Here is a 22,417-nt window from a genome sequence, read left to right as displayed (position 1 = left end):
CGTGCAGCTCTCACAGACTACAAGCGCTCACCATCTGACCAAACCCTCCAGGCACCTCGAGCTGCTGGAAGCATAGTGCAACAGACTGCAAGGCAGTGCGCAAATGAGTACTGGCTCCAGTTCAGTGAGGACATTCAGACAGCAGCTGTGACAGGCAACATCAGATCAATGTATGATGGTATCAAGAAGGCCCTTGGCCCATCACAGAGCAAGACAGCACCGCTGAAGTCATCCACTGGTGAAATAATCACCGATAAAAGCAAGCAGTCGGAACGCTGGGTAGAACACTACTCCGAGTTCTACTCGAGGGAAAATGTGGTTGTTAGCTCAGCCATTGATGCCATCGATTGTCTACCAGTCATGGATGAACTCGACTTTGAACCAACCATTGAGGACCTCAGCAAGGCAATTGACAGTTTGGCCCTAGGGAAAGCTCCTGGCAATGATGGGATTCCTCCAGACCTGATCAAACACTGCAAGAGCTCACTCCTCCAACCTTTACATGAGGTTCTCCGTCAGGCTGGAAAGAAGGAGCCGTACCACAGGATATGCGCGACTCCAAAATCGTCACTTTGTACAAGAACAAGTGATAGGAGCGACTGCAACAACTACAGGGGTATCTCCCTCCTGAGTCGGCAAAGTCTTTGCTCCTGTAACTCTGGCACATCTACAGACTCTGGCAGAACAGGTCTATCCCGAGTCCCGATGTGGTTTTTGCTCAAGGAGGTCAATTCTCAACATGATTTTCTCACTCCGTCAACTCCAGGAGAAGTGCAGGGAACAACAGAAGCCCCTGTATGTCACTTTCATCGACTTGACCAAGGCATTCAACCTTGTCAGCAGGGATGGGCTCTTTCAAATTCTCCTCAAGATTGGCTGTCCCCCGAAACTCCAAAGTATCATTAAGCTATTCCATGACGACATGAAGGCTACTGTTCAGTACGATGGCAGCTCATCAGAACCTTTCGCTATTCGTAGTGGAGTTAAACAAGGATGCGTGTTGGCTCCAACATTATTCAGCATCTTCTTCTCTCTGCTATTGAAGCACGCGTTTTGGATGTCAACAGAAGGCATCTACAGGTCTGGTGGGCAGCTGTTCAACACTGCGCGCCTGAGAGCAAGAACAAAGATGCGAAGGATCTTAATACGGGACATGTTCTTTGCCGATGACGCTGCTATAACCTTGCACACCAAGCAGCAACTACAAACTCTCATGGACTGCTTCTCTAAGGCATGCAAGGACTTCAGGCTTACCATCAGCCTAAAGAAAACAAATGTTCTTGCCCAGAACGTAGTGGAGACACCAGTCATTACCATCGACAATTACGATCTAGAAGTGGTCCATGAGTTCACATACTTGGGGTAGACCATTAGCGACACTCTCTCTCTCGATGCTGAAATCAATAGGCGTATCGGCGAAGCAGCATCGCTCCTTGCTCGACTCTCCTCGTGGGTCTGGGAGAATCTAAAACTCGCTACAAAGACCAAGACTGCTGTGTACAATGCATGCGTTATCAGCACCCTCCGGTATGGTAGTGAGACTTGGACCATCTACTCCAAGCAGAGAAGAAACTCAATAGTCTTCACCTGCGCAGCCTTCGCCGCATCCTCGGCATCACCTGGAGAGACAAAGTCCCAAACTCTGAGATCTTCTCCCACGCTGGACTTCCCTCAATGTTCACGCTTTTGAGACAACGCTGACCGCACTGGCTGGGCCACATCCGTCGTATGAAGGGTGGTAGACTGCCAAAGGATATCCTCTACAGAGAACTAGCAACAGGCAAGAGGAATGTTGGTAGACCCCAGCTTCGCTTCAAGGACCTCTGCAAGTGCGACATGGAAGCCACACATGAAAGCAGGGAGGATACAGCAGATGACCGCAACAAATGGCAAGATACTCTTCGGTAACACCTAGAGCAAGGTGAAAGAGTGATCCTGAGTCAGTTTGAGGAGCGGAGAGCTAAATGGAGAGCACAGTGGACAGCGGACAACAATTCCACGACGCCCTACACATGCAGCAACTGTGACAGAGTCTGCCGTTCCAGGATCAGCCTCAATATCCACAGTCAACGCTGCTCAACAAACCGGTGACTACCAGAGGCGCAGTACCCATGGTCAACCACGACCGACGGAGGCCACACACACCATCTTTTTCTGTTCATGAATTAAATTTGTACAAGATATTTTGTAATAAGGCCATTTTTGATTGCAGTCTTAATTTATAACTAAAATGCTTTTCACTATCCTTACTTAGAGTAACATGGAGAGAGATTCTTTGGGCCACCAAGTCATACACCCAATTTCCCTAACACCATATTAATCACATTTTATTTTCCTCCTGTTCCCATCAGTTTCCTCCAAATTTTAACTCTCACCTACACTTCAATTTTAACTGGGGGTGTATTATTGCCAAATGACCTACCAGCAGGCATGTGGCAGTGAATGGGAGCACCTTGTTGTAACCCATGCAATCACAGGGGTGGGGCACTAACTCCACAAAGACAGCACCTGGGGTCAGGATTGAACTGTGAGGCAGTTCTGCAGGCTGCATTGCTGTGCAGCTCAAACTTGGCCAATGTACTCAGACATTGACGGCCTTACACACAAGGTGACAGGAGAAAATATTTGCATCCATTTAGTATCTTTACGTGTCTTTGAAAGATACTACAAACAGATTCACACAAACTCGTTCTGTAATTGAAGTGAAGGCAAAAAAGGAAAAGTATCCATGTTGGTGATATATCAGGTGGGACTTTCGACTACTGCATCGTACAATTCAAAACCAGCATCTTCCAACTTACCTTGTTTTGACTGAATCAATGGGTACATCGCTGTTCATATATTGTACTTACATTGGCGGTCACATTGATGGATATTATCTGGTTGGCTTTTGTCAAGATTCGAGACATGGTTGACAATCTATCCACTGCCAACTAGAAATTTAAATGACAAGTTATGGAAATTCCTTGAGAAACTAGTACAATGTATTGAGATCATAATTCTGTGAGCAACAGTCGAGGTTATTTACCAAAAGACCCTAAGACATAGGAGCAGAATTAAGCCACTGGGCCCATCAAGTCTGCTCCAATATTCCATCACGGACAATCCATTTCTCTCTCAACTCTATTCTCCTGCCTTAATCCTATTCCACTGACACCCTGTCTAACCTATCAACCTCCACTTTAAGTATACTCACTGACTGGGCCTCCATAGCTGTCTGTGGCAATGAATTCCACAGATTTACCACCCTCTGGCTAAAGAAATTCCTCCTCATCTCTGTTCTAAAGGGATGTCCCTCCATTCTGAGGCTGTGCCCTCTGGTCCCAGACTCAACCACTATAGGAAGCATCCTCTCCACATCCACTCTGTCTCTGGATTTCTGTGACATCCCTCCTCATTTTTCTAAACTCCAGCAAGTACAGGCCCAGAGCTACCAAACCTTTCCATTGCTTAAATCATTCTTTCAATCTTAATTATAGTGACCTTCTTCGCCAGCTTGTCTGTTGTTCATGTTAAACTGCAGCTGTTGTGACAGTTGTCAGTGCTCCTTAGGCAGCATTGTTATCAACCTGCAAGAGTGTTCCCTGTTGGCTACCTGCGTCTACTTCTGGACTACAACTGCATTCCATTCTGGCAGGTCAGCAAGGTGTAACAAACTTTCTCCATATGAGAGAAAAATTCAAAGGTCAGATGAAACTTCCATTTGAACAGCAACAAGGCCCCAATATTCAACTGCTCAACTTTCTCTTTTAATATTTCTTTCAAAATATTTAGAATTTACTTACATTGCCTGATGCAAAGATATGATGCTTCACTAGCTCTTGAAGTTTTGGCCGACCCTTATTTTAAGAAAACAAAAATACAGTTAACACGGAAGCCCTGATGAGTTGGGAAGTTCAGTAATTAATTGATAACTCAACAGACTATTTATTTAGTTCTTTTTTTAGTTACAAAAACAAATGAATTTTTATATCCTACTTTAATTTGCAATGATTAATATTGATCCTCGCTTCCTTTTTTTGGACAGTTTTCAATCCAAAGAAATCAGTTTTGTACTCTTAGCCTAATGCACTTTATTCTCAACCATAGAAACAAGAACAGCTTTCAAGTGTGTGTGAGGGGGTGGGAGTCTTTGTTCATTTTTACAACCATTTTGAAGTTCAAACAATGCAGATCTAATTCACAAATATGAAAATGGCAAGCATGCAAATTTGTCCAGCGTTAGAACATAGGACATTACAGTACAGTACAGGCCCCTCAACCTTCGATGTCATGCTCACCTTTTAACCTTCTCCAAGGTCAATCCAACTCTTCCCTCCTTCATAGCCCTCCGTTTTTCTGTTATACATGTGCCTATTTAGGTGATTTAAATGCCCCTAATGTATCGGCCTCTACCATTCCATGCACTTACCACTCTGTATAAAAGTTAACTTTGGCACACCACTATACTTTCTCCAGAAATGTCCCTTCATTTTAGTCATTTCTGCCCTGGAGAAAAATCTCATTTAATTTATGCCCCTTATCACCTTGTACATCTTTATCGGCACCTCCTATCTTCCTTCACTTTCTAAGGATTATAAAGCTCCTCATCAACTTGATCAGAGCGATTCCAAATGAAAACCAGCTATAATTCACATGGCTGTTATATTGAAAACAAATAGTGTGCAAGTCCTGTCCTGAAAAGGGCTCATTTCCACAGTAACTCCAAACCTAAAAGAAGTTCTGTGCATTACCCAATTATATGATTTTAGATTCTTCCTTTGGAGAAAAGAACAAAGTTTTATAAGCGGTCACACGTCGATTAACAGTTTAAAACTACAAATTGGTTTAGTGGATTCATGAAACTATACTGGTCCATAAATTGGTAATTCCTAATCAAGATTTCCCTCACTATTCCTCACAAAGCCAATTTCATTTTTTAGCTAGGCTCACTGGGAAGTGGGACATATTGGAGGCATGACTGCCTAAAAAAATGAGACCCTTTTGTGCCACTCTTTAATGTATAATTTATGCACTAAAGCCTTTCTGCATATATTAGACTGTGTGAGTGTTCATTTCTGGGTCAATTAGCAGACAGCACAAAAGCTGCAGAGATGCTTCTTTGCACAAGTTCCCTGAGCAAGACTTAAGTTTGCCTGTTGCCAGCTGTGCACCTAATGATATCATAACTTTCTGCCTTTTTCACCAAAGCTTCTTTGCTGATTGCAGCCTTAAAAAGAAAAAAAAATCACTTGTGATCCAGTGCACAGTAATCACCACCTTTTTACCAGCCGGCAGTTCACAGTGGACTGGGACCCGGTGGAATGCAACATCGTGTAGGGATTGCCTGATCACAATGATGAACACCAGATGCACCCTTCCCCAGTGTTTCTCCTCACTTCCATGGCAACCATGTGTTCAGCTGTATGGTGGTTGTGTCAGCTCTGCCTGACAGCCTCAACAATCTGCACAGAATTAATGCTATAGCTAGGAACCAGTAGGTAAAACATTTGTACATAATTTAGAGTGAAAACACTTAATGATTGTTTAATTGGCTTTTACACCTATTTTCAAAATAAATGCCATTATAAATTCAGGATAAATAAAGGTTGATCGGTGTCTGGGAAGTATCAACATAATCAGAGAGGAAGGGAAAAAATAAATATGCTAGACTTCAATTCTCTAATGAGCTGCTGGAAAATTCACTCCTTTCTGTTGGAAAAATAGTTATTTCACTAAATATCTAACATTGGTCACCAGCGCTAAATATGCCGTAATGGGCTGGCTGTGTGCTATTCTCTACTTCACAAGTTCAAGGTTAACTGTCATTCATCCATACATGAATACAGCCAAACAAAACAGCATTACTCTGAGGCCAAGGAGCAAAACAGCCATACACAGTCATACACAACACGAGGCACATATAAGACAGCAGTAATACAAGTCAGACAAAATATATTTAGTCAGCTCCCTGAGTCCATGAATGTTGCAGCAGTCAGCAGTCTGCAAACACACACAGCTTGTCTTCTACTGAGCAAACAATAGAGGGCAGCACCAGGACCGGCATGGACTCCGCACCACACCACACCAGGGCCGGCATGGACTCCGCACCACACCACACCACACCAGGGCCAGCATGGACACCACACCACTCCACACCACACTAGGGCTGGCATGGACTCCGCACCACACCACACCACACCAGGGCCAGCATGGACTCTGCACCACACTAGGGCCGGCATGGACTCCGCACCACACCACACCAGGGCCAGCATGGACTCCGCACCACACCACACCAGGGCCGGCATGGACTCCGCACCACACCAGGGCCGGCATGGACTCCGCACCACACCACACCAGGGCCAGCATGGACTCCGCACCACACCACACCAGGGCCGGCATGGACTCCGCACCACACCACACCAGGGCCGGCATGGACTCCGCACCACACCACACCACACCACACCACACCAGGGCCGGCATGGACACCACATCACACCACACCACACCACACCAGGGCCGGCATGGACTCTGCACCACACCACACCACACCAGGGCCGGCATGGACTCCGCACCACACCACACCACACCAGGGCCGGCATGGACTCCGCACCACACCGCACCACACCACACCACACCAGGGCCGGCACGGACTCCGCACCACACCACACCGCAGCAGGGCCGGCATGGACTCCGCACCACACCACACCACAGCAGGGCCGGCATGGACTCCGCACCACACCACACTACACCAGGGCCAGCATGGACTCCGCACCACACCACACCACACCAGGGCCGGCATGGACTCCGCACCACACCACACCATACCACACCAGGGCCAGCATGGACTCCGCACCACACCAGGGCCGGCATGGACTCCGCACCACACCACACCAGGGCCAGCATGGACTCCGCACCACACCACACCACACCAGGGCCAGCATGGACACCACATCACACCACACCACACCAGGGCCGGCATGGACTCCGCACCACACCACACCACACCACACCAGGGCCGGCATGGACACCACATCACACCACACCACACCACACCAGGGCCAGCATGGACTCCGCACCACACCACACCACACCAGGGCCGGCATGGATTCCGCACCACACCACACCACACCAGGGCCGGCATGGACTCCGCACCACACCACACCACACCAGGGCCGGCATGGACTCCGCACCACACCACACCACACCAGGGCCGGCATGGACTCCGCACCACACCACACCACACCAGGGCCGGCATGGACTCCGCACCACACCACACCACACCAGGGCCGGCATGGACTCCGCACCACACCACACCACACCACACCAGGGTCAGCATGGACTCCGCACCACACCAGGGCCGGCATGGACTCCGCACCACACCACACCACACCACACCAGGGCCGGCATGGACTCCGCACCACACCGCACCACACCAGGGCCGGCATGGACTCTGCACCACACCACACCACACCAAGGCCGGCATGGACTCCGCACCACACCACACCACACCAGGGCCGGCATGGACTCCGCACCACACCACACCACACCAGGGCCGGCATGGACTCCGCACCACACCACACCAGGGCCGGCATGGACTCCGCACCACACCACACCACACCAGGGCCGGCATGGACTCCGCACCACACCACACCACACCAGGGCCGGCATGGACTCCGCACCACACCACACCAGGGCCAGCATGGACTCCGCACCACACCACACCACACCAGGGCCGGCATGGACTCCGCACTACACCGCACCACACCACACCACACAAGGGCCAGCATGGACTCCGCACCACACCACACCACACCAGGGCCGGCATGGACTCCGCACCACACCACACCACACCAGGGCCAGCATGGTCTCCGCACCACACCACACCAGGGCCGACATGGACTCCGCACCACACCACACCACACCAGGGCCGGCATGGACTCCGCACCACACCACACCACACCAGGGCCGGCATGGACTCCGCACCACACCACACCACACCAGGGCCGGCATGGACTCCGCACCACACCACACCAGGGCCGGCATGGACTCCGCACCACACCAGGGCCGGCATGGACTCCGCACCACACCACACCAGGGCCAGCATGGACTCCGCACCACACCACACCAGGGCCGGCATGGACTCCGCACCACACCACACCAGGGCCGGCATGGACTCCGCACCACACCACACCACACCACACCACACCAGGGCCGGCATGGACACCACATCACACCACACCACACCACACCAGGGCCGGCATGGACTCTGCACCACACCACACCACACCAGGGCCGGCATGGACTCCGCACCACACCACACCACACCAGGGCCGGCATGGACTCCGCACCACACCGCACCACACCACACCACACCAGGGCCGGCACGGACTCCGCACCACACCACACCGCAGCAGGGCCGGCATGGACTCCGCACCACACCACACCACAGCAGGGCCGGCATGGACTCCGCACCACACCACACTACACCAGGGCCAGCATGGACTCCGCACCACACCACACCACACCAGGGCCGGCATGGACTCCGCACCACACCACACCATACCACACCAGGGCCAGCATGGACTCCGCACCACACCAGGGCCGGCATGGACTCCGCACCACACCACACCAGGGCCAGCATGGACTCCGCACCACACCACACCACACCAGGGCCAGCATGGACACCACATCACACCACACCACACCAGGGCCGGCATGGACTCCGCACCACACCACACCACACCACACCAGGGCCGGCATGGACACCACATCACACCACACCACACCACACCAGGGCCAGCATGGACTCCGCACCACACCACACCACACCAGGGCCGGCATGGATTCCGCACCACACCACACCACACCAGGGCCGGCATGGACTCCGCACCACACCACACCACACCAGGGCCGGCATGGACTCCGCACCACACCACACCACACCAGGGCCGGCATGGACTCCGCACCACACCACACCACACCAGGGCCGGCATGGACTCCGCACCACACCACACCACACCAGGGCCGGCATGGACTCCGCACCACACCACACCACACCACACCAGGGTCAGCATGGACTCCGCACCACACCAGGGCCGGCATGGACTCCGCACCACACCACACCACACCACACCAGGGCCGGCATGGACTCCGCACCACACCGCACCACACCAGGGCCGGCATGGACTCTGCACCACACCACACCACACCAAGGCCGGCATGGACTCCGCACCACACCACACCACACCAGGGCCGGCATGGACTCCGCACCACACCACACCACACCAGGGCCGGCATGGACTCCGCACCACACCACACCAGGGCCGGCATGGACTCCGCACCACACCACACCACACCAGGGCCGGCATGGACTCCGCACCACACCACACCACACCAGGGCCGGCATGGACTCCGCACCACACCACACCAGGGCCAGCATGGACTCCGCACCACACCACACCACACCAGGGCCGGCATGGACTCCGCACTACACCGCACCACAACAAGGGCCAGCATGGACTCCGCACCACACCACACCACACCAGGGCCGGCATGGACTCCGCACCACACCACACCACACCAGGGCCAGCATGGTCTCCGCACCACACCACACCAGGGCCGACATGGACTCCGCACCACACCACACCACACCAGGGCCGGCATGGACTCCGCACCACACCACACCACACCAGGGCCGGCATGGACTCCGCACCACACCACACCACACCAGGGCCGGCATGGACTCCGCACCACACCACACCAGGGCCGGCATGGACTCCGCACCACACCACACCACACCAGGGCCGGCATGGACTCCGCACCACACCACACCACACCAGGGCCGGCATGGACTCCGCACCACACCACACTAGGGCCAGCATGGACTCCGCACCACACCACACCAGGGCTGGCATGGACTCCGCACCACACCACACCACACCAGGGCCGGCATGGACTCCGCACCACACCACACCACACCAGGGCCAGCATGGTCTCCGCACCACACCACACCAGGGCCAGCATGGACTCCGCACCACACCACACCACACCAGGGCCGGCATGGACTCCGCACCACACCACACCAGGGCCAGCATGGACTCCGCACCACACCACACCACACCAGGGCCGGCATGGACTCCGCACCACACCACACCACACCAGGGCCGGCATGGACTCCGCACCACACCACACCACACCAGGGCCGGCATGGACTCCGCACCACACCACACCAGGGCCAGCATGGACTCCGCACCACACCACACCAGGGCCGGCATGGACTCCGCACCACACCACACCATACCAGGGCCGGCATGGACTCCGCACCACACCAGGGCCGGCATGGACTCCGCACCACACCAGGGCCGGCATGGACTCCGCACCACACCAGGGCCAGCATGGACTCCGCACCCACACCAGGGCCGGCATGGACTCCGCACCACACCACACCAGGGCCAGCATGGACACCACATCACACCACACCACACCACACCAGGGCCGGCATGGACTCCGCACCACACCACACCAGGGCCAGCATGGACACCACATCACACCACACCACACCACACCAGGGCCGGCATGGACTCCGCACCACACCACACCAGAGCTGGCATGGACTCCGCACCACACCACACCAGGGCCAGCATGGACACCACATCACACCACACCACACCACACCAGGGCCAGCATGGACACCACATCACATCACACCACACCACACCAGGGCCGGCATGGACTCCGCACCACACCACACCAGGGCCGGCATGGACTCTGCACCACACCACACCACACCAGGGCCAGCATGGACTCCGCTCCACACCACACCAGGGCCGGCATGGACTCTGCACCACACCAGGGCCGGCATGGACACCATATCACACCACACCACACCAGGGCCGGCACGGACTCGGTGCCTCTCTGCTGGATGGCTGCAAACAGGTGACACTGCAGCTGGAGGCCTAATCCTCGCTACGGCCCAGACCACTCAGTCCCCCAGCCTTGCAGCATTCTATATTACCAATGTCCAACAATCACAAGAAAAGCGACTAAGACATCATTCACTGTTAGACTGCACACTGCCATCACCCACTGACTACGACACCTCTCTGTAGCATACTGCAAAACTAGGTCCAGCTCCTTCGGTTTCCCCGCCAATGAGGAACTCGCTGAGGGGTAGACCTGCAGTACTTTAAATTCTTAATGTCTAGCAGGGTCTTAAGATCATAAAAAATGTTTTTGACAGAGACAAAAACACTTCTAGTTGGCTGCATAGAAGTTGTGCGTACAAGCGTGCCACCATCTTACCCGAAGAGTATTCTGGATATTCAGTTCCATTGGATTCGCTTGAACCAAATCTCAGAGGCTGAGCAGTATGCTAGTACACCCACTATTAAACTGCATATTTAACTCTATTACTTAAGGAAAAATGTCTAGTGGATTGGTTTACAGAAAAGAAAAAGTATGACCTTAGTAAATTTACAATTCTGACAATTATCAAGTATGATTCTTAAAACTATTTAATTATTTACTTACCTCACCAAACATATAGAATAAAGTTCCATCTCTTAGCTTGTCCACTGCCTCGTTACTTGGAACAAAGACTGTGTAAGGTCCAGGACCATCCAGTATAAGAGGGAGATCGCAATTCTACAAGATTAAATAATAGCATTCTTACAATCTCTTAGCAGTGTTCGGTGGGGATTCAGCAGAATCATAAAATAAAAACTATGAAATACGTTTATCTTAGGACATTTTAAAGTAAGTTATGGGAGTAATCACGAAAGCAGAACATTTTGTTTAATTGCCTAGACGTACCCTAGTCTAAGAATAGATCTGACATTTAAAACCTTCCAAAATATGATTTTATATCATCTTTAGTGTATACTTTTAACATTAAAATTGAGCAATATTAATCAGTGCTAATGTTGATTTTATTGAGAATAAAAGAAAATTACAGATGTTGAAAATTAAAATCAATACAAAATTCTGGAAACTTTCAGCTGGCTATCCTGCTAAGCATTTTCAGCATTTCTGCTTTGATTTTATTGAGGTAGCATTGTCATATTGCCAATTGCACTATTTTAGGTAAATATTGATTCTTTCTCATCTAAACTAGCTTTGTCAGATAACTTCCAGTACAGAATTCCAAAGGAATTTAAAAAAAAATATAACATCACTAGAAACTGTTCGAATAGTGGGACCACTAATGATAGAAAGTGGCTTTTTCCAACTGGCGCTATGGAGTTTTGGAAAATGCATTTTTACCAGGATTTAAGCAAGTCACTTGAGCCACTATTTTGCTTATGTTCCATATATTAGCTGCTGCAAAACTTGTTTTCAAGTGCCAGCTATTACAGATCTTGTCACTTTGGAGCCAAAGTGCATATTTTTCAGGAACTGTTTTCCATACAGCAGAGGCTGGAAGAGGGGTCAGAGTGATAAAATCATTTCAGCCAACAACCAAATGTAAAACACATGGGTTTAAAGATACATTTACACAACTTAAAACAAAATCGTGCTGTGCTGTTAAAAATTGGGTTGACCAGAGTAGAGCAATTTTGTGCACACGTATCAGCTTGCTCAGTACCCTATGGAAATCCTCCTCCTTTTGTGGGGGATCTTCAAATACTCCAGCTCCTTTCAACTGATGTAAAACTCACGCAAATGACTTCACTATAGCTCTACACACAAAGTTCATTTCTAATGAGATTTTCTACTTCACAGGCCTGAAAAATAACAATTCTTATTTACTCACAGAACAAAAAGCATTTACTAACCCCTTTACCCCTAAATGGTGCCATTCAAAGGGCAATCTCTCAAACCACATTCTTTGTCATCACTGGGATCTTAAACCTTCTGTGCGACCCAGCTGCAATTGCCGTTGAGGTGAAGGTTACCATTGCTCCCATATTTCTTGCCTCAGTGCCATCCCAGGCTGAGGGTTCAGATCTCTGCCACACTCACAGTTCCCTACTCACTGCTACACTATGAAGGTTGCCCAAACTCCAAGCCCACAAAGAATCCACTTTTCTCCATGCTCACATTTACTTTTTCTTCAGCTCGTGGAAGCAAGTAAAGCAGGCGAAGGCAATTGTTTGCCCTGTGTGAATCCCTACAATGCAGGCATTCACCTCCTCAATTGCCAGGTCTCCCTGGCAATTTTCTGAATGTGGGCCAACCAAGAATTTGTTCAGTGCACCTCTCTGTAGAAAAGAACATAAGACAGAGGAACAGAATTAAGCAGTTTGGCCTACTGAGTCTGCTCCACCATTCAATCATGGATCATTTACTTTCCTTCTCAACTCTAGTCTCCTGCTTTTTCGACCCATCATCTTCTGCTTTAAACAAACCCAGTAATCTGGCCTCCACAGCTGCCCGAGGCAATGAATTCCACAGATTCATCATCTTTTGGCAAAAGAAATTCATCCTCATCTCTATTTTACAGGGAAATCCTCCTACTCTGAAGCTGTGCCCTCTGGTCCTAGGCCCTCCCATTATTAGAAACACCCTCTCCACGTCCTTTCTATCTGGGTCTTTCAATATTCGGTAGGTTTCAATGAGATCCACCCATATTCTTCTAAACTCAACCAAATACAGTGCCATCAAATGTTCATCATATGTTAACCCTTTCAATTCCTGGGATCATTCTCATAAACCTCTTCTGGACCCTCTCCAATGCAGCACATCATTTCTTAGATATGGGGATCATAATTGCTCACAATACTCCACATGTGTTGACCAATGCCTTACAAACCTCAGCATTACATCTTTGCTTTTATATTTAGTCCCCTCAAAATAAATGCTAATATTGCATTTGCCTTCCTTCTTTCCAATTCAACTTGCAAATGAACGAAAAGAAAAATTCTGCTCTCAGACTCCCAAGTCCCCTTGCACCTCTAGTTTCAGGATTTACTCCCCATCTGGAGAGTAGTCTATACCTTTGTTCCTTCTACCAAAGTGCATGACCATACCCTTCCCTACACTGTATTTCATCTGCCACTCCTTTGCTCAAGGCCAACTTGCGTAGTAAAGAAAACAAATGCAATTTTAGCGTTCATTTCAAAAGGACTAGAATATAAGAGCAAAGATGTAATGCTGAGGCTTTATAAGGCACTGAGTAATAACATTTGGAATACTTTGAGCAGTTTAGTGCCTCTTATATGAGAAAATGTGCATTAACATTGGAGGTCCAGAGGAGATTTACAAGAATGATCCCAGGAATGAAAGGGTTAACACATGAGAAGCATTTGATGGCTACTACTACTACAACTATGTCGACTCAGGCCTAGGGGGCTGGCATCGGGCACGATGTCAGACTCTCCACTTCTCACTCTCCCTCATCAGTGTGTTGAGTTCATCTACATTAGCCGCGCAGCTGTCTTCTAGGAGCGTGTTGACCATAGTCTTGGGAGGGCTCCCAGGGTTCACCCTTCCATGCTTGGGCTCCCGTATGATGACTAGGCTGGCAGGTAGCTCGGGGTGGTGTAGACAGTGTCCCGCTAGTCGCAGTCATTAGATGGCTCTGGACCTGTAATTGCTGAAGTTTAGAAGCATGAAAGGGGGATCTCATTGAAGCCTACTGAATATTGAAAGGCTTTGCGTACATGTATAGATATTGTTTCTCAGAATCAGAATAATGGGAGAGTCTAGGACCAGCAGTCACAGCCTCAGAATAGAAGGACATCCCTTTAGAATGGAGAAGAGGAGGAATTTCTTTAGCTGCAGAGTAATGAATCAAGGAATTCATTGCCACAGAAAGCTATGGAGGCCAAGACATTGGGTATACTTAAAGGGGTGGTTTACATGTTCCTTATATGTAAGTGTATCAAAGAATACAGGAAGAAGGCAGAAGAATGAGGTTCAGAAGGAAAATAAATCAGCCATGATTAAATGGCGGAACAGACTGGTGAGGCCAAACGTCTTCATTCTACTCCGACATCCTATTTTCCAAACTGATCACTGCTACATATGTGTAGAACAGGAACTTTGCACTTTCAGTAGTCTTGCTTTTCAACACCCCTTTCTTCAAAGGACTGTGGTAAAGTGATGGAAAATTTGATCATTGACATCAATAGTTACTGAGGGCTGGCTCTATGTTGTCTAGGGATATGAGAAGTGCTCCATGTTTTCCAGGGTCTTGCCATAAACGTTTATTTTGACAGTGTAGTGTTGTGTAGAGGGGACAGTTCGGTACAGGCACCTTGGTTTTGGGAATGTTGATGCAAGGCTCAGCCTCTTGTATGGTTTGTTAAAAACTTTAAAACACCTTAGAGCTCAGCGCAGAAATACAATCATCTACGTACTGTAGCTTGACCACTGAACTGGAATTGATTTTGGTTCTGGTGTGGAGGTAAGATAGGTTGAGCAGTTCTCATTTGACCTGCAGATTGGCTCCTTGCATGAGGGAATTTCAGTGGATTTAAAGTGTGGTATTGTCAAGAAAAACTGAAAAAAGAACACTACCAAGAAAATGAGACAACCTTGTCTGATGTGGACTTCACTGGTTTTGGCTTTGTTGGTTCCGACCATGATCTCCAACATACAGACAAATATCTATCACCAGCTGAATTTGAGGAAATTGCTCCAGATTCCAATTCCTTCAGGCCAATGGAGTCAAAATCTTCAGTGGCAGACAAAAAGAACAAGCCTTGTAGGCTATGGTTATGCACCTGCTGCTTCACTGGAGTATTCACCTTGTGAAGAAATCCATGCTGCAACTCCCTGGGAGTGGGTGGTTGAGAAAAGAGTGCAGGCAATGTCTTTTACTATAGCAGATCTGGAGGTCAGCGGGTGTAACAACTTTAAAGTTGCTAACAGAATGACTGATGGCCAGCTCTTTATATTAACAGCAGTCCTAAAGCAGGTTCCCCATACCTTTTTCACTGTCATTGACTGGAAGGGAACACTCACACAGATGACGGGAGAACAGCAATGGCTAAAGTTACTTTGAGCAATTCGGAAGGTGCAGAATAGATACATCCCAAAGAAGCTGTAGTATTCCAAAGGCAGGATGACACAACCATGGCTGACATGGGAAATCAAAGACAACATAAAAGCAAAAGACTGGGCATATAATTGAGCAAAAATTAGTGGGAAGTTACATCATTGGGAAGCTTTTAGAAACCAATAGAATGTAACTAAAATGCCCTAAGGAGGGAAAAGATAAAATATGAAGGTAAGCTAGCCAATAACATCAAAGAGTATACCAAAAGATTTTTTCAGATAAATAAAGAGTAAACAAGAGGTGAGAGTAGACATTGGACTGCTGGAAAATTATGCTGGAGAGGTAGTAATTGGGGACAAAGAAATGGCAGATGAACTGAATAAATATTTTGCATTAGTCTTCACAGTGGAAGACACTAGCAGTATGCAGGAGGTTTGAGTGCATCGGGGGCAGCAGGGAATGCAGTTGCAATTACTAGGGAGAAAATGCTTGGGGAACTGAAACTTCTAAAGGTAGATAAGTCATCTGGACCAGATGGACTACACCCCAAAGTTCCGAAAGAGGTAGCTGAAGATATTGTGGAGAACAAGAATCACTAGATTCTGGAATAGTTCCAGAAGACTGGAAAATTGCAAATTTCACTCCACTCCTCAAGAAGGGAGAGAGGCAGAAGAAAGAAAATTATAGACCAGTTAGCCTGACCACAGTGTCTGGGAAGATGTTGGAGTTGATTGTTAAGTATGAGGTTTTGGGGTACTTACAGACACATAATAAAAAAGGCCAAAGTCAGCATTGTTTTCTTAATGGAAAATCTTGCCTGTCGAACCTATTGAAATTATTTGAGGAAATAACAAGCAATATAGATATATAGTTGGATTTTCAGAAGGCCTTTGACAAGGTGACAGACATAGGCAGTTCGACAAGCTAAGAACCCATGGTAGTACAGGAAAAAAACTAGCATGAATAGAGGATTGGCTGACTGGCAAGAGGCAAAGAATGGGAATAAAAGGCACCATTTCTGGTTGGCTGCCGGTGACTAGTGGTGTTCCACATGGATCGGTGTTAGGACCACTTCTTTTTATGTTTTGTCAATGATCTAGATGATGGAGTTGTTGGCTTTGTGGCCAAGTTTGCAGATATTATGAAGATAGGCGGTGGGGCAGGTAGTGGTGAGGAAGCAGGGAGGCTGCAGAAAGACTGAAGACAGATTAGGAGAATGGGCAAGGAAGTGACAGACGGAATGCAGTGTCGGGAAGTGTATGGTCATGCTCTTTGGTAGAAGCAATAAAAGCACAGACTATTTTCTACATGGAGAATCACAGATGCAAAGGAACTTGGGAGTCCTTGAGCAGGATTCCTTAAAGGTTAACTTGCAGGTTAAGTTGGTGGTGAAGAAGCCAAATGCAATGCTGGCATTTATTTTGAGAGGACTGGATTATAAAAACAAGGATGTAATGCTTTTTAGGCATTAATGAGGCCCAATTTGGAGTACTGTGAGCGTTTTAGGCCCCTCATCTAAGAAAGAATGTGCTCACATTTGAGACGGTTCAGAGGAGGTATACAAGAATGATTCTGGGAATGAAAGGGTTATCATATGTGGAATGTTTGATGGCTCTGGGCCTGTACTCACTGAAATTTAGAAGATTGAGGGTGGATCTCATTGAATCCTATTGAATGGCCAAGATAAGTGTGTATGTAGAGCAGATGTTTCCTATTTTGAGGGAGTCTAGGTCCAGAGGGCACAGCCTCAGAATCCAGGGATGTCCATTTGGAATGGAGAGGAGGAGGAAATTCTTCAGCTGGAGAGAGGTGAATCTGTGGAATTTGTGCCACAGGCAGCTGTGGAGGCCAGGCCACTGGGTGTATTTAAGGTGGAGGCTGATAGGTTCTTGATTAATCAGGGTGTGAAAGATTATGGAGTGAAGGCAGGAGCATGGGAAGGGAAGATGGGTCAGTCATGATTAAATTGACTCAATAGGCCTAATGGCCTCAAATCTGCTCATGTCTTACAGTTTTACGGTCCAAATATTCCTAGAATTAACATAGTCACACAGAAAAACTGTGGTGAGCAGACATGAAGTCAAGATTTACAACTTTACTGTTATAGCTAGGTACTGAAGTATGCCATTAAATGAAACACGAACCGACAGTACAATAAAATTCAACACAAAAGCAAGACGTACTAGCCAATGTACTTGAGTGCACTTGAACAGAAACTCACACAGTGTAAAATTTTAGAAGGTAAAGTACTTTTTAGATTACCTCAAGAATAGTTTCAAATCTACTAAACAGTTGTCCATTGGCAAGGATATCAGCAACAGTTTTCTGTTTTGAAAATAAATGCAAAGGAAAATGAAAGATTCACTTACAATTCTTATAATGTACACCAAATTAGAGCACTCAAAGAAAAAAAAATTGGATAAAAAAATATTAACATCTAAAGTAAATGATGGTGGGGGGATTGTTTTGGAAATCATATATATTTTAAAAAATTGATGCTTGAAATAATAAATTACCCACTGGCCTATAAAAGTTATCTTTTAAAAAAGGTTCAAGAAATTTAGTTTCTGAACTGTGAGGGTCGAATTCCTTCTTTGATATATTAAGGGTGGGTTTGATACACTTAATATAAAATGAAAATAAAACTCAAACAAAATCTTTGAACTTACCTGTCTAGAAAAATAACGAGTACTTCTGCCGGCTAATACTGACAAAAGAATTCATGTTATTACTTCTTAATATTATACACTAATGTCAAGACCTTAATAACCCAAATGGAATTTAATCATTTTTTGATACGCTGTTCTATATTTTTGTTATGACAATATGAATTTTTCCCCTCAAGATCACCTACCTCTTCTTAATGGATCCTAGTCTTCTGTGCATTGATGGTTCACAATAGTATTACTTTGGGTTCATATTGAACTAGGTGTCTAGACACTAATGTTGACCAACTAGCTTGCAGACTGAATCACCTTAGGTATATTGGAAGGGCAAGTAGGAAGTGTCTGACAAGGTGTGATACGCACTCCTTCCCCACATTGACATGTATAATAGATGGTAGGAGTTAGAGATAGACTATCTTGGCAGCACAAATGAATAAGATTTATTCTGTAATACTGCTTACATGCTTTACAAGGATTTCTATCCTTGCCTGGACTCATTCTGGACTATTGCCCCGCTAAACCATTTAATCTGTATCCAACTATTGACTACTCATGCTCCCCTAGACAGCTGTGTACCTCAGCTCATTCTATTCGTAACTTCCTGCTGCTGTGCAGACCTTTATTGTGATTGGGTATCACGTGCTCCATTCTGAATCTGTGGATGTGGGCACGTCCTGGTTTAATAGCAACTCCAAGAAATTAACTTTTAATAAGCCTAATTCTAGTTTGCAGCTACATAATAATGCAATATATAACAATGGCATACTTATTTGTGAATTTTTTAAGATTGTACTTGGAAAAATTAAGTAATCAGCATTGCATACAAAATTATTCTAATACCTCACATCTGCAAAACTGAATTTATAATGTAGTTACCATCCCCAGAGGAGAAAAGGCCTTCAGCCACAAATTTGTAAATTAATTCGTAAACAATGAAAGAATTTATATTCCTGGCACCAAGCTGGAGGCGTATGGACAATTATTCAGAACTACAGATGAAAAATCTCCCAGATGATCACAAATTGGCCCCAATTCATGTGGGTAATAGGCAATCTCCCTCTGGACACAAGTTGAGAAATAAGTGTCATGTTTGTGTGCTAACCACACAGCAAAATATATAAAAAGCAACAAGTACATGAAAATGAGCTGGTTTATGTAAAGCAATGTGATTATTTGAATTTACATCTACCTGTGGATCTCCAAGGTTCTCAGAAATTCTGGGTAGAAACTGGTCAATGACGTGAATGACACCATTTGATGCGACTTTGTCTCCTCTCAGTACGTTGTAGGTTTTGTTTTGAAATAGAAGCTGAAAGTACTTACACAAAGAAATAAAAAGGAAACATTTGTGAAATTATTTTTTTTCTAATTATTCATCTTGTCAAGGCCAGCAAATATTATTGACCTCGAGTTACCTTTGAGGTGTTGTGAGTCACCTCCTTGAACTCCTGTGGTCCTTGTGAAGAAGACTGATGATATATTACCATATGTGCTACTTAAAGGGGAACCAGCTACTTGAAAGGGTTAAGTTCTTATGGAAGTGCTCCACTTACCCTTCTGCACGTTTGGAAGCTGCTGTTAGCATAAGGTATACAAGTAATTGCAGTTCATTTTGCTGGAGTGAATTAATTATACATAGGAGACCACATCAGGAGCACCGGACGCAGTATATCACCCCAGCCGACTCACAGGTGAAGTGTCGCCTCACCTGGAAGGACTGTCTGGGGCCCTGAATGGTGGTAAGGGAGGAAGTGTAAGGGCATGTGTAGCACTTGTTCCGCTTACAAGGATAAGTTCCAGGAGGGAGATCAGTGGGGAGGGATGGGGGGACGAATGGACAAGGGAGTGGCGTAGGGAGCGATCCCTGCAGAAAGCAGAGGGGGGCGGAGGGAAAGATGTGCTTAGTGGTTGGATCCCGTTTGAGGTGGCGGAAGTTACAGAGAATAATATGTTGGACCCGGAGGTTGGTAGGGTGGTAGGTGAGGACCAGGGGAACCCTATTCCTAGTGGGGTGGCGGGAGGATGGAGTGAGAGCAGATGTGCGTGAAATGGGGGAGATACGTTTGAGAGCAGAGTTGATGGCGGAGGAAGGGAAGCCCCTTTCTTTAAAAAAGGAGGACGTCTCCTTCGTCCTGGAATGAAAAGCCTCATCCTGAGAGCAGATGCGGCGGAGACAGAGAATTTTGCGAGAAGGGGATGGCATTTTTGCAAGAGACAGGGTGAGAAGAGGAATAGTCCAGATAGCTGTGAGAGTCAGTAGGCTTATAGTAGACATCAGTGGATAAGCTGTTTCCAGAGACAGAGACAGAAATATCTAGAAAGGGGCACAGCGACAACTCGTGGCTACCTCCTCTTATTTACCGCTCAATCGTGACCCCAGTAAGGAGCACCAGGCCATTGTCTCCCACACCATCACCGACTTTATCCGCTCAGGGGATCTCCCATCCACTGCTACCAACCTTGTAGTTCCCACACCTCGCACTTCCCGTTTCTACCTCCTACCCAAGATCCACAAACCTGCCTGTCCTGGCCGACCTATTGTCTCAGCTTGCTCCTGCCCCACCGAACTCGTTTCCGCATACCTCGACACGGTTTTATCCCCCCTTGTTCAATCCCTTCCTACCTATGTTCGTGACACTTCTCATGCTCTTAAACATTTCGATGATTTTAAGTTCCCTGGCCCCCACTGCTTTATTTTCACCATGGATGTCCAGTCATCAGGAAGGTCTCAAAGCTCTCCGCTTCTTTTTGGATTCCAGACCTAATCAGTTCCTGTCTACCACCACTCTGCTTCGTCTAGCGGAATTAGTCCTTACTCTTAATAATTTCTCCTTTGGCTCCTCCCACTTCCTCCAAACTAAAGGTGTAGCCATGGGCACCCGTATGGGTCCTAGCTATGCCTGCCTTTTTGTTGGCTTTGTGGAACAATCTATGTTCCGTGCCTATTCTGGTATCTGTCCCCCACTTTTCCTTCGCTACATCGACGACTGCATTGGCGCTGCTTCCTGCACGCATGCTGAGCTTGTTGACTTTATTAACTTTGCCTCCAACTTTCACCCTGCCCTCAAGTTTACCTGGTCCATTTCCGACACCTCCCTCCCCTTTCTAGATCTTTCTGTCTCTATCTCTGGTAAGCCTACTGACTCTCACAGCTATCTGGACTATTCCTCTTCTCACCCTGTCTCTTGCAAAAATGCCATCCCCTTCTCGCAATTCCTCCGTCTCCGCCGCATCTGCTCTCAGGGTGAGACTTTTCATTCCAGGACGTGGGAAATGTCCTCCTTTTTTAAAGAAAGGGGCTTCCCTTCCTCCACCATCAACTCTGCTCTCAAACGCATCTCCCCCATTTCACGCACATCTGCTCTCACTCCATCCTCCCACCACCCCACTAGGAATAGGGTTCCCCTGGTCCTCGCCTACCACCCCACCAGCCTCCGGGTCCAACATATTATTCTCCGTAACTTCCGCCACCTCCAACGGGATCCCACCACTAAGCACATCGTTCCCTCCCCCCCCTCTGCTTTCCACAGGGATCACTCCCTACGCGACTCCCTTGTCCATTCGTCCCCCCATCCCTCCCCACTGATCTCCCTCCTGGAAGCTTGTAAGTGGAACAAGTGCTACACATGCCCTTACACTTCCTCCCTTACCACCATTCAGGGCCCCAGACAGTCCTTCCAGGTGAGGCAACACTTCACCTGTGAGTCGGCTGGGCTGATATACTGTGTCCGGTGCTCCCGATGTGGCCTTTTATATATTGGCGAGACCCGACGCAGACTGGGAGACCGCTTTGCTGAACATCTACGCTCTGTCCGCCAGAGAAAGCAGG

At 47.9% G+C, this 22,417-nt stretch overlaps 1 protein-coding gene across 1 annotated transcript in view; it reads right to left on the bottom strand.

The window, feature by feature from the left end:
- Positions 1-22,417, bottom strand: part of stab1 (stabilin 1) — a 339,504-nt gene that overhangs the window by 227,070 nt on the left and 90,017 nt on the right. The window contains exons 13-17 of the mRNA XM_063067593.1: positions 19,778-19,906; positions 18,185-18,247; positions 11,512-11,625; positions 3,786-3,839; positions 2,853-2,933 (exon numbers count right to left, since the gene is read on the bottom strand). Coding sequence (XP_062923663.1) covers positions 2,853-2,933; positions 3,786-3,839; positions 11,512-11,625; positions 18,185-18,247; positions 19,778-19,906 — 441 coding nt within the window. The remainder of the gene's footprint in view (positions 1-2,852; positions 2,934-3,785; positions 3,840-11,511; positions 11,626-18,184; positions 18,248-19,777; positions 19,907-22,417) is intronic.

The sequence above is a fragment of the Mobula hypostoma genome, chromosome 15 (assembly GCF_963921235.1).
Source record: "Mobula hypostoma chromosome 15, sMobHyp1.1, whole genome shotgun sequence".
NCBI classification, from domain to species: domain Eukaryota; kingdom Metazoa; phylum Chordata; class Chondrichthyes; order Myliobatiformes; family Myliobatidae; genus Mobula; species Mobula hypostoma.
The sequence above is the reverse complement of the archived record's forward strand: the minus strand, read 5'-3'. Positions and strand labels throughout refer to the sequence as shown.